At 45.6% G+C, this 13651-nt stretch overlaps 2 protein-coding genes across 2 annotated transcripts; one reads left to right on the top strand and one right to left on the bottom strand.

Moving 5' to 3' along the window:
* Window positions 1–633: 633 nt before the first annotated feature.
* ATC70_011291 (uncharacterized protein) lies at window positions 634–12834 on the top strand (the record flags this gene model as incomplete). The annotated part of the gene is made up of 9 exons (XM_064830485.1): window positions 634–647; window positions 713–863; window positions 921–1040; window positions 1096–1545; window positions 1601–4516; window positions 4581–6661; window positions 6711–7562; window positions 7623–12318; window positions 12391–12834. The coding sequence occupies 9 exons, from the start codon at window positions 634–636 to the stop codon at window positions 12832–12834; spliced, it is 11724 nt and encodes a 3907-aa protein (XP_064682987.1).
* A 273-nt stretch (window positions 12835–13107) lies between these two features.
* ATC70_011290 (uncharacterized protein) lies at window positions 13108–13431 on the bottom strand (the record flags this gene model as incomplete). The annotated part of the gene is made up of 1 exon (XM_064830484.1): window positions 13108–13431. The coding sequence occupies one exon, from the start codon at window positions 13429–13431 to the stop codon at window positions 13108–13110; it is 324 nt and encodes a 107-aa protein (XP_064682986.1).
* Between the last annotated feature and the right edge of the window lie 220 nt (window positions 13432–13651).

Here is a 13651-nt window from a genome sequence, read left to right as displayed (position 1 = left end):
TCAGATTGTTCTCTATGAGAATTGAACAAACGAAAATGCCAATGAGCTCTATCAAGTCTATATACATCCAAATGCACACATCCTGAGACATTTATGGTAGCATTTAAGATTTTGCATCTCAAAAGATCAGTAATTATGAGAGCTTCATTTAGTGAGCATCATCTCTGATTCAGGCCAAATCAGTTTACGGGCGAGCCTCAGACGAATCTCCACCAGGACTCACATCTGATAGAATGATACTATTACTAAACATATATCCCAAGATGAGACCTGCATTCCAATCAACATAATGCCCTCACTCTCTCACTCTCTCTCTCTCTCTCTCTGGAATCAGATCGAATGTCGATTTGCTCAGTACCATGGCAGCAACAAAACGATATTCATATTACAATCTTGAGCAAGACAGCTACCGCTATCAATTAAAAAGAGTGCGCCCTTAACAATATAGTTATGGTCTGAATATCAGCAGAAAGATGGTAGTGTAACACTGGAAATCAGGGCCATTGACGAATAGTAGTAAGCGGGCGAAAGTTTAATAAACAAGCTCTCTTTATATTTTGTCCTCTCTTTCTCTCTCTCTCTCTCTCACTTTTTCTTCTCTGTAAACATATGTATCTTGTTGGTTAACTCAACATGACGATAGAAAGGTATTTATGAATGACATATTAAAGACTCATTTGTTCAGGGCTGACATCCTCTGTTTGACTCATAGTGATCTTATTGATACGCATCATGCCCCGCAAAACAACGACATCCATGCTGCAACCATCAACCAAGCAGGAGAAGACGAGGAGGAAATCAAAGCGGGAACAGTGGCCATGGTTGCAGAACAAGACGACATCACTACCGCCACAGATATCAAAGTAATAGAGTGTATACAGAATGTGCAATGGGCTATTTGACTGATCAAATGCGAGTAGTTGTTAGAAGCTCGAAGCGCTATATTGCTGTTAAAGAATGATGCCTATGCCAGTCGACATGAATCCACAATGTGGATTCTAGATCATATGTTTCGACCATTGACAACACGCGATTATAATGTATGTGAGCATGCCCAATGCCATTGTATCTAGAGATTAATCTAAAGGTGCATAGGATTATCAATTTCTACTTTTATCAGCCAGTATGAAACCAGCATGGGAAAGGAAGAAATATCAGCCACCTTTACAGCAACAGCAGCAAGAGGGTCATCTTACTGCTCTTCATCATCAGCATCAAATCGCATCTTGTTCAGGAACAACTACCAATGAAGCAACACCAACCCCGCCATCATCCTCTTGTTCATCCATGCAGCCATTGGCTTCAGCAGCATCGAACCGCCACCACAACAAAGTGTACATCATCACGCCTCGTACTCGCATTTTGACAGTATCCAAAGAGCATTGTATGGTGTTTGTAATTGATCTGAGTTCCAGTTTAGCCACCATTGAAACCAGCACTGGCAAGGTCATGATTGGCAGTGCCTTTACTGTGTTGGAAAATATCATCCAGGGCCTTGTCAAGCCATTCTCGATTTATACGTCAGATACATCACCTCCCATTGTGGTAAGCATGTGGTTTTGACGGAAGAATGCTTGTCAAACTGACGCTTGTATCCTAGATGGAATACATGATTCGGATCACAGTGATTGCGGAATGCTCGCAATTTGGATCCAACATGAATGTCATACCCATTCTAGCAGAATACCCCACCATGCGAGTGCTTTTACAAAACGCACATGTTTCTATCAGCAATGTCACATCGATATTGAGAACTCTTAAAGAGATGATTGACGCATTTAAAAAGGATTTGGGCAAATTTCGCAAAAACCTCACCATCAAGCGATCCAAGATGGGATACGAACTGGACGTCAGAGAAGATCATGCCCAATCTGTGGCTGAAAGCGTAGAATCCAACTTTAAGCTTCAAAATGCGCTGGATTCACCTACATCAGCAACAGCAGCAGCAACAGCAATAGCAGCCAAATCTCGCAAAGGATCGCTGAGTGGTAGTAGCAGACCGAATCAGCCGCCCACTCGACATACCCGAAACAAGTCGATATCGTCCAAACAACAGCCCAAGAAATCGGATACCCATCACACTACACACCATGCGACGAACAAGAAAGCCACGAATACAAGCTCCAACACACATCACCAGCATCATCATCATCATCATCATCATAGACATTCATCTTCCTCTTTATCAGCAACCACCACCGAGGCGGGCCCCACGAGAAGAACCAATGCAAAAGATAAAAAAGATGTGTGGGGTGTTGGCAAAACAGGCAGTAGTTTATCCTACATATTACGAGCAGGATCCTTTGCACTGAGTCTGCTGCCCAAACACAGCGGGCAACCCTCCTTGATTTTACTGACAGATGGAGTGGTGAAATCCAACATACAAGATGAATCTGTGATCCGGCACTTGACAGCGGAGCATATTGCTTGTAGTGTGGTTCAAATTGGCCAAGACAAAGGCTTCTTTCCAGGCCTCAATTTTGGGTTTGTGCCTGATAACGAGATTTTGGAATTTGTAGCTCAAGCAACCAATGGCAACTTTTCATTTGCAGAACATTGTCCCTCTGTCATAGAGGACATCAGTAGTAACAATGTGATGGAGGACCTCTTTTTTATGCCGCCGAATATCTACCACCATCGCTACATGTTGAAAGAAGTCAATTTGGATCATGCCCATACGTCTCGATTACTGCGAAAGAACAAGGAGAGCAACAACAGCCAAAACAAGGCAACCGACAATGATGCCTCTTCAGCAGACAACACAGCCTCGTTGCAGTCCAATGGTGTTGGCACCGTGACGCCTGGCACAGTGCCTCATTTCGGGCGAAGAGCGTTTCCTTGGGATCCCATGTCCATCCCTATTGCCGAGGATCTAGGAAAACTCAAGTTCAAAGAATACTTTCTCCCTACAGAATGCTGGCATTTCATGCGAGCCAGACTTCGACAGGGCTTTGTGTTGCAATCTGTGTCCTTTATCGATGAACCTAAATCAGCTGCCTTAACCAAATCTGTTAGCACGCTCAAACAACAACCTCATACGGTAGAGGGACTACCCAACTTTCAAAGAAAACAAAACGTTGTGATTGTCTTTATACTGCGCTGGCAGCCCAACATCACTGTTCAGTACTCTATCAAAGCCCTGTGGACATCCTCACTACGATATCATTTAAAATCCATGTCACTGACACAGGAAAAACTGATGAATATACCAGAGGAGCCACCCAACATGCTGGATAACGACAATATCTTTAGTTGTATGCGAGCGCCCAAGGCAGAAATCGTGATCAAATCTACCTCCACTTTTTCGCACATGCTGCATAACTGGGATCAGTTTCAGAGAAGAAGCCAGATGATGGCAGTGCAAGGTGGCCATTCCACCATTGATTTAGCAAGCGCGCCAGGGTTTATCAAAGTTGGCAAGATGAAGCGGTTGTTGGAGCGGTTGGCAGATACGGACAGCATGTTAAAGCAGCTGGTGCAGTTTAATATCGCTGACAAGGGACAGCATGCAGCAATGTCTTCTCAGCATGATTACAACAATAGTAGCCTGGATGCTGGTATCATGGAGTGGTCATCTCGGTTGAACTTTATCCAAAAGTTCAGTTCTCACTGGGCCAAATTGGAGCGATCTGAACTGCGTGTGTTTAATGCCTGTTGGTACGATGAACACGACTTTAATGTGATTATCGGCGATGCAACAGACTACTGTAAAGCGAACGCTACGATGATGATGAATGCGATGGATGTTGACCAGGTACAAACTGCGTTGAACGTAATATACGATAAACTGCACCGATGGTCTACGTTTATAAGCGAAGATCAGCAAGTATACATCAAGCTGCTCAATGTGGGTGAGACTATTAGGCACACATCTATCGTGGATACTACTACTAGTAGCAGAAACAACAACAAGCGACTTTCTGGCATGTATAACAATGCATCTCACAGCAGCAGCAAAAAACACATTGTACCTCAATTCTGCGAAGTCAGAGTGGTAAGAGAAACAGACCGTGTGCTGTTGATCAAGCTGATGTTTTTCAATGCGGATATACGTCTTGGTCGTTCTGTAGTGGAGGAACTGCAAGACCTTCTGCAATCCAATCCCATACTGGACAGTGTACAGACACTCAACGTCAAGGGTCCAAGCAGCAGTATTGCAGAAGACGAGTACTACCTGGATACCAGCACCATGACTACAGTAACAAAGCGACCCTTGTCCAGCCTGATGATGAGAGACTGCTCTCATTTCTTGCCTGCTGGACAGCAAGCAGGAGGGCTGTTGGACATCTCTACCAACAAACTCAATAGCCAAAAGAATAGCAGCAGCAAGGCACTATGGTCTGTCAGTCCCAGTATGCAATTGACAGGCGAGTTTCTTGTTCGCAACTACTTGTATCAGTATACGTGGCACTGGGATACTCAAGATGTCCTCAATGACAAGCAAGTGTTCCACCGCTATTTCTCACCCATCATCCATCTGGCGTTTGATCATATCATGGCTGTTCGCTTGGAGCAGGTAAAGTATAGACACTGTCATCTCTGCATGTCTCCTTTACTTACCAGAATATGCCGCACTGTAGAAATGGAGCCTGATCTCTTTCAACAAATCGTTTGCCCATTTCTACAAGGAGGTCAGCTTTACTAATGAAGGCAGCCATACGACACACATCTGTTACTCTGCTCAGTATTTCATCTGGAAAGACGTGCCCAAGAAACGCATCTCGACAGAACTATGGCTGGAACCCATGTATGATCAAACACGGAAGTTGTACGACGCGATCAAGGCCGAGATCTTTGACAAGGACAAGAGCATCTTGTCGCAACTGATTACATTCGACATCATGTATCTGTTTGGTAAGAGTGCTACAGCCTCTATCGCACATACATTATCAGAGCATCTCATGGAGATGGAGGATGAGACGAGAGGTGTGACCAAATGGATGCACAAGACGTCTCTGTTCAATATGACATCTGCATTGAAATTGGGGCAGTTCTTGTTTGCTCTCTATCCATGTCCCAATTACAATCGCCATTTTCATCCAGAGGGAAGTGATTCTGTCGTGGTAGAACAACAACAGCAGCAACAACAGCAGCAACAACAACAGCAGCAACAACAACAGCAGCAACAACAGCAGCATCAAGAGGGTCTCGCCCCAGAATCTTTTGAAAGTGCTGCCACCTACATTCGCCGACGCAATGGCGCCTTTGCCCCCAGTACAACACCCACCACCACTACGCCCACAGGCACATCTCGTTCCCGCACCGTATCTAGATTCAGTCCCATTGGATCGCCATTAACAACTTCCCGAACACCATTAGCATGGCACAGCGACAAGGGCAGCACGACATGCACGTGCCCTCGACCTGATGAACTGTTTTGCACAGAGAAAGACGACATTTCCAAGCTGCGGCCTGTCTTGCGCGACATGGCATTACTTCATTACTATGTAGAACAATCGTTGTCTGCAGTGACGGATCGCAGTATGTCCCTGAACAAGGCTACAACGCATGATGACTTTTGGCCTGCCCTCATGAAGGAGATCTTTGCGCAAGAAAACAATATTGGCGCACATGCAAGCACGTTGTTTGTGGCACAGAACTTTCGTGATTTACAATGCTTTATCAAGCTGTTTGATCCCTCTGTCTTTATTGTCATTCTGATTCCTCGACTGGATGCGATTGTCAAGGGTCTCTGCAAACTGGATCATGTTGCGGGTGCTGTATCCCCGTTTGAGCATATGGGGCTGACAATGTTTGAATGCCAACGTCAAGACAAAGCCATGCACAATCACCACTACGATGTGAATCATCACATCAAGGTCAAGCCTATTGATTTCAACTCGTCCAAGGACTGGCTAGAGAGTCTTCGATCTACACTAAGACCCAGCTTATCCAGGGGCTACTTGTCTGGCACAGCTTTGATCAATGAAGCCCTGTCAGATCGCACACTACGCTTAATGCAGGACATCGCCCAAGTGTATTCCAGAAGCTTTGTCAAATCCATCTTTACCTGTCTTTTGCATGGCAGAGCAGTGGATTCAGAAGACTTTGAAAAGGTGCTCGAGATTTGTGACGAATCCAACCTGGATATTGACTTGACGGGTTATTTAAACGTGCAAACACTGCTCAAACGACGATCAAGAACAAGCGAAGAAGAACTCGTCTCTGCCAATCAACGCTTCATCTCTGTCTTGGGCCACTACTTTGAACCTGTGATCATCTCAAACACCAAATGGTCCAACATGTACTGCTACCGTCCTCCGTTTGCTAAAGTCGGCCAAAAGCTGGGCTTGTCTCTGTCGTCCGGTGAGAAGCCAAGCAATTTGGCTGATGTGGTAGTGTGCGCTCAAAACCCTCTGTTTGTTCGTCTAGATTGTACGTTGCGCAAACCAGCAGCATCCGGTATTGGGTTCGAAGAAATCACTTTCCCGCTTAAAAATCTTCCTGTTTTGTACAAAGGAGAGACAGAGAGCGGCATTGCGTACAATTATGAACCTGAGTCAATTGGCACCAAGTTTTCTCCTGTGGGCTCTGCTGACGGCACTACAGCGACGTTGCATTTAGTGTGTATGACGCTGCCTCAATCCGAATACGATCCTCCCAATGCCTTGTTTTCGCACAAGTCAGGCTGTCCAGCAGACAGTGCAGTGCATCATCAAGCGTAAGTCTATTTGGATACATGTGAATTGGAATGCTAAATTTGTATATAGATCCTTCTTGGATGCCGAGAAAACACATCGCGCCAGACTGCCTTCTCTGAGTCAAGACAAGCAAGACGCATTAGTAGAGACAGAGGCTAGACTGACATGGCTATTTACAGAGGAAATCATGCACGGCTTGCTGCGATCAGGCCCCATCACGCAAAACGTTATTCGCTACATTGAGGCTCAATTGAAAAAGAAGAACCCGTTTGTCGATTTCCCAACTACCATGTTTATCCCACTCGCCTTTGTCAAAAACCAACGAGACAGCCGTCGCATGTTCTTTGAGCAGCTGGAGAAGCACGACAAGACACCCTATCGATTGGTGCGTGTAGGCGATTGCTTTTATGCCAGCGATAATGGATCCAGCTCATTCGCCCTGCCATCAGACCTACTTGTGGAGAGAGAAGCGGATAAACAAGGTCAAGAAGAGGAGGACGAGATGGATGAAACGATATCCCTGTTTGATGGCGAAGGACTGAACATTACAACAGATAGACGCAAAAACACCAACAGCAAGAGAAACAGCGTTAGCGACAGTGGCATTGTACATGATGAAGAAAAGGAGGAGCAACAAAGTGATGAGTTCTGTCAAGGATTAGGTATCAGTATATTAGAACCCGAGACGCCGGATGAAGATGACAGCCATGCTGTCAAACCCGAGCCTGTGAGACCTCAATTGTACTGGTTATTGTTAATACCTCAAGCACAAAATGTACAAATCTACTTTTACTCAAAGATGCAACAGGCTGTCAATCGCTCAGAAATCATCCGTGTCACTAAATCCATGGTAAATGAGGTCATGGAGAGGACCAACAAAATGTCATTATTGCAATACTTGCATGAAACGCGCCGATGCAGGTAAATGACTTTTGATGTGCACGCCAGCGACAGCGCCAATGCTAACTCTCCTTTTCATAGTAAATACCTCTTAGCTTCTGCCGAAGAAGAAAAGCCATTATATTCGTCTTGCGAGGAATCCAGTGACGAAGACGACTATGCTTTATCCACCGCTCTCCCTTCTACTACTACTACTACCATCAACACTACCGCCGCAACAACAGCAGGTAACAACCTTGTAGAGATTTTATCCACATCAGGTGAAGAAACCACCTTTTCACCCCCTAAAAAGTTCTTGCCTGGTCAATTCAGCTGCGATCTCGTGTTTACAAAGCGGTTTCCGCTTCACTGGCGATTAGCACCCAATGCAGCCTATAACAAGCTGATGACAGACACATTGCCTCCGTTCCTGGTGCAAAACAAGCCCGGTATGTTTGTGTGCTCGCATCAAGATGCTGTAGTCTATTGCTTTCTGTCAGAAGTGACGACCATGGTGCACAGTGCTACTTTGTCAGACAGCTTGAATCAGTCGTTCTTGAGCACAGGCAATGCAGATGACAGCAATGGTTACTACATGGCAAATCCAGAGTCTCCTTATGGCGGTGGTGTAGCATTGACCGCGGCAATGACCAATGAGTCGGACGTGGCATCCAATACTACAAGAGCACGGTATCCGTCGCATATGTACAACAACAAGCCGTCGCCTCAAGGAAGTATGACCAGTGAACGTCAACAGTTCAGTCCTCGTCAGAGCCCAAGTTTGACAGATGCAGGCGCCTCCGCCTCATCACCCATCGCTGGCAGAAAACCAGGCACAACACGACATTATGAAGGCCGAGAATTGCTGCTGGAAGTGTATGGCGTAGAGATGGATTACTACATTGTCGATGGTCTGGTGGAAATGATCAATTCTCGCATCACATCTGAAATCACACTGAAGGAAGTGCAGCAGTTTTTGGTACGCAATCCCAACTCAAAGCTCTCTCGTGCTGATATCGATTTCATATTGCCTGTTGACACGGAGCCCTTGGTGCACAGACAGCTTGGCGTGCCTTGTCTCATTGAGAATACAGTGCATTTTCTCAAGATCTTGCGCAAGAACTTGCTGACCGGATCCTCCTTGCATGTATTGCACTCGAATTACTTGCCTGCAGTGCTCAAGAAACAGCATGATTTGAGGTACTCTAGCTATGACTTTAGCAGCAACAACGGCAACAGAGTGCTGGATGAAAGCGGGCCTCGCTCTTCCTCTGCCACGACAGATGAATGGTCCTGTTTGGACTTTGCATTCTACTACAACTATCTCAATAGAGCACCTGGCACATATTTGCCCTTTGAGCAAAAGATTGGTGAAGGTGTTGCTGGTATCTGCTTGTCTGTGCTGGACAATCAAGACATTGCCTACAGACGAATCATCTCAGAGCAAGTAAGCTCATCGAATGCAGACCTTAGTGACTTGGATACTAGTCGACTGATATCATGCTTGACTTCCAAATTTGAGGACACATCTGATTGTGGTGAAAAGGTCAAGATCAGCATCGATATTTGGTCGCATTGCAAGATCAACGTGGACCAAATTTACAGGTACATTTACGATTCGTTCAGGCAGAGTATCTGTGATTACATTATCGAAAATACCGTGTCATGTCTGCCTCTGGTCAAGTACGATGACGATGAGTTCAAGTCGTTGTCTACCTTGCTGGTATTTGCTCTCAAAAAGGCGGCTGAGTGGGAGAGCTCTACTGTCAAGCAGTCCGTGCAGTCGATCAAGATAGCTCCTTGGTATCTGGATGGCATCACCATGCAACTCAAGTCGGACCTCGTCGATATCCATCCATCTTTGGATCCCATTGTCGCCCGAGCTGTCATGACATCTGCCTTGCTCGATGATGATGATAACGAAAAGAAGGACCATACAGAAAACTTTAAACTCTACAATCCCAGCTTGGATAGACCGCGTGCCAGAAAAGACAGCAAGGATAGTCTGGTAGCTCAGTTATCTATCAAGACGGGTCAGAGTGCCTTGTGGAATAGCAAGGGCCAACCACAAGACAGAAAACTGGTCGAGATACCTACATTTGACAACAAAAACTACCGCTATCTTGTTATCAGTGGCTTGCCTGAACAAAACATCCATCATTTCCCTTCGTCCACATCGACTAGCTTCCGAAGATCCAGTGCTGAGGCTGTCGCAGCAGAGCCAAATCACCGTCTTCATGGCCGTGGTATCTATTTTGGCAGTATGGGAACCATCAATGCGATTGGTGAAGACGACGTCCTTCATCCAAGCCTTCATTTGCACAAGACAGACTCCTTCAGCAGCAGTCGACGAGACGACAATGCTAGTTTGCATAGTCGACAAGAGTCGTTGGCATCCAGTATCACAAAGGCACTACCATCTTCTTCGTCCAATGTGTACCCCAAGCAACAGCCCAAACCAATTGAACAGTTCAGCAAAGACTATCCTCATCAGCATAGCTTTATCGTATTCACCATAGATTCAGATGCACTGTGTATTTACGCTTACAACTGCTCGGATCAGTTTGTGGAGCACATTTACAATGCCACCATGAAGAACGTGCTCCAACAAGAGACCAGACACATGGGGTTGAACAACATCTTGCACCAAAAGCTAGGTCTGTTCCATCATTCAGACACCATGATCAACATCCTATCTCGCAACTTGCAAGAGTCTGCGCCATCAGACATGATAACACCACCCGCTTTGGTGCCTGCGACACCACTGCTTCAACACAGTGCCATCACGCAAGTGCAACAGATAGCAGCAGCAGCAGCAGCAACCAACATCACGGGAAGATCCTCGCCCGGTTTAGCCAATACCATTGGACGACTCGTTCAAATGGATTCTTCCTCGTCTATTCCGTCCATTGATAGCCTTGGCAACAACAGCGAAAGAAGGTTCAGCGGCAAAGCAGCTGCATCCACTACGCCTGCGGCTCCTGTGGCTGTGGCCGATTTTGAGAGCCTGCAACACCTTGTTACTAACAATTACGAGTACAAGAATCGCGCTTCTCGCATGATACAAGCTGCCAGACTCGGCCCCACGGATAAACCGCCACTACAACATTCAGCCTCTGTCTTGGATATCTACGACAATGCCAACTTATGCAAATCATACATTAATGGTAATGGAGCAACTACAACTGATCCAGCAGGAGCCGTGTTCACAGCTGTTCGAGGAGCAGATGCCAATACAGTGCTGCGAGATGTCTATGCTGATTCCACAGAGGATAACCGCAACTGGTACGATAAAGACTACTTGTTACGACACGGTGAGCCGTACCTTGAAATGTACCTTGCCAGATCAAAGCCATTAGCAGCACATGAAAAGGCATTTAAAGTGTACACTAAATGGGCAGATCAGTATTACGGCCCTGGACATACAAAGACGATCGATGAAATGATGACCGTGGATGAACTCAAGCAGATCCTCAAGGCATCTCGACTGCTGCATTTCTGCCGAACACCATTGATCTTTTCTGGTACCAACTCGCCCAATTCATTAGAACTGTCCAACAATTATATCGCTAGTGTGGCTAATGGAACAGCAGCAGCAACAGCAGGCACCTTGGGAGGAGTAGGGGGAGTAGGGTACGAGTCATTGTTCAACAAGTCGACCGTCTCCAAGAGTGAGGAAATGACAGCATGGTATGAAAGACTGTCCCGAGGCTTTATGAGGGAATATGCTTCGTATTTGGAGAGCATTGGGATGCATTTGATCGTGTATGGCCCCTCCAATGATCAGCAAGACGAAATAGAAGCCTATCTGTCCAGCTTTACCATCACAGAGGACTATGCTGTCAATTCTCCTGTGGTCTATCTACTCCAGGTATTTGAGGGCGGCTCCATCATGTGTGAAGTGCGTTTGACTGGCGCCTTTGTCTCTGTCACGCTGTACACACTGCACCGTCGCTACGGCCGTTTGCAATTCTCGCCCTATTCACACCAACGCAAGCGCAAGGAAATTGGAAGAGAAAACTTTCAAAACTTCATGACCGAATGCGATCAGTTCAAGCAGCGTATTCACGTCAATTCGTTTGTGTTTGACTTCCACTTGAGATATATTCAACGCAGCTTGGATGATGTGGAGTTACTGCCTCCCAACTTGAATTTGCTGAGCATCATCAAGAACACGGTGTCTGTCTATGATCGCCCTGCTATTTATGCTCGAAATCGCATCATCAATGGTTTGTATGAAGTGGCTGTGGACGATTCCCTGAGGGGACTGACAGCATGGTTTATGAATACGGGATCCAAGCTGGGGCTCAAGACGCTCAAGGTGGACAACGTGCCTGTTGCCTGTTTTGTTTCCTCGGATGATTTGACATTTGAAAGCAACCGGAACGTGAATGAAAACTACAGCAACGAGGATGCGCCTTTCAGGTACACGTTGATCATGTGTCCTGCAGATAAATCAAGCACGGGCAGATGGAAAGACAGTATCAGCGTCCATCGACAAGGCAGTTTTGACATGATGGGCTCCAGCTCTGTTCATAAAATAGTCAATGATCAAACACATGTGGGAGATGCTGATCTGTCACCCAAGATCCACCTGCAGTACTTCATTCTGGTTACGTACCGAGGTATGGATCGCTGTACTTCCACAGACCGATGCCAAAGAGCGTGGTCCAAAGTGCTTAAGGACAAGCCAAAACGATTCACCAACTTTTTGGATGAAGTGCTTTCGCCAGAAGCATTCACGCTAAATGATGTGTTTGAATCAGCCAAAAAGAAGATGGATCACATTGTCAACAAGGTAATGTAGAGTATGCGTGTGTGCGAGTTGTAAGTTTATGAGGATATTTAACTGATGCTAATGGTTAAATAGGCTGTACACTTTTTCCAACGGGAAGCACATTGGAACAAGCTGTATGAAATTGTGCGTCCTAATCTATCCAAGGAACTGCCTCAAGATCTGGTTCATTTAGCTTCGAAATTCAATCCTGTTCAGCTAGGCGACGTGGACCCTGCGTTCAACAAGTTTCTTGCGCTGAAAGGGGTCAACTGGAATGATGTGCTGGACAACCTGAAACTGTTCTACATGATGACTTGCGGCGACATTCATACCAAAGACACCAGACATGTATTTTTATTCATTCCTAACACCACCTTTTTTCATTTCGTGTATACACCAGGCGAGCAATGTCAAGTCAGTATCAACTCAAAGGAGGATCGCGGTAGCTCTGCCACAGCATTGACAGACGATGAAAAGTACTATGCTAGCAATCTAGCAACAAGCTTGTCTTACTACTTGTGGAAGCGTATTCGCTGATGAATGAACAGATAAATCAAATAAAACCAAATTCGTATTTTATGCAAATATTTATGCTTTATTGTTGTGAACGCTTGTTAATCCACATATTGAGCACAGCCAAAGGCACTGCAATAAACACCATTGGCACCTGTACAATCAATACACGCACCCAAAGCCTCTGTAGAACAAGGTTTGTCTTGAGCAGTATTACAGGCGGTTTCCAGTGACGAATTTGAACATGAAGAAGTCCCCATCTCTTTCTTAGCTTTACATCTCGCTTCATTCGCTGTATCACAGGGTCCAAATCTTTGTTGCAGCTGATCTGAAAGGACTTGGGACGGCTGGTAAACCAGATGGTGTTTGAGAAGAGGATGATGCATCTGCATCATTGGAACGGAGATCTACGTTGATAGAATTTCCCTCTGTGTCGATTTGAACATGCAGTGGCAAGTTGGAATTATCTGCAGCCGCAGGGACCTTTACGGGCGGAAATCCAATAGGAGGAACTTGATCTGTACCTGAATCAGCTACATCCTGCTTTGATTCACTGCTTGTGGAAGCATGCACTGAGAATACAAACAGGAAGGATACGATAAAGCAAGTAGCATATTTCATTTTTGACAATGATGAGGAAAGAAAGGCAGCAAGAGGATAAAAAGCAGCTGTCGCTTTGTTTATATAGCACTCTTATGGACGTGTCAATGTCTTTATCGTATTCCAGACTTTCTCGATCCAAGGAATGCCACACAACCACTTTCGTTTTATCATCGAATTATTTCTCCCTTTTGATATACAGGTATGGAACTATATTGACAAGCCGGCAAGCATTGTATCC

This window comes from Mucor velutinosus (genome assembly GCF_035048745.1).
Source record: "Mucor velutinosus strain NIH1002 chromosome Unknown tig00001564, whole genome shotgun sequence".
NCBI classification, from domain to species: Eukaryota; Fungi; Mucoromycota; class Mucoromycetes; order Mucorales; family Mucoraceae; genus Mucor; species Mucor velutinosus.
The sequence above is the reverse complement of the archived record's forward strand: the minus strand, read 5'-3'. Positions and strand labels throughout refer to the sequence as shown.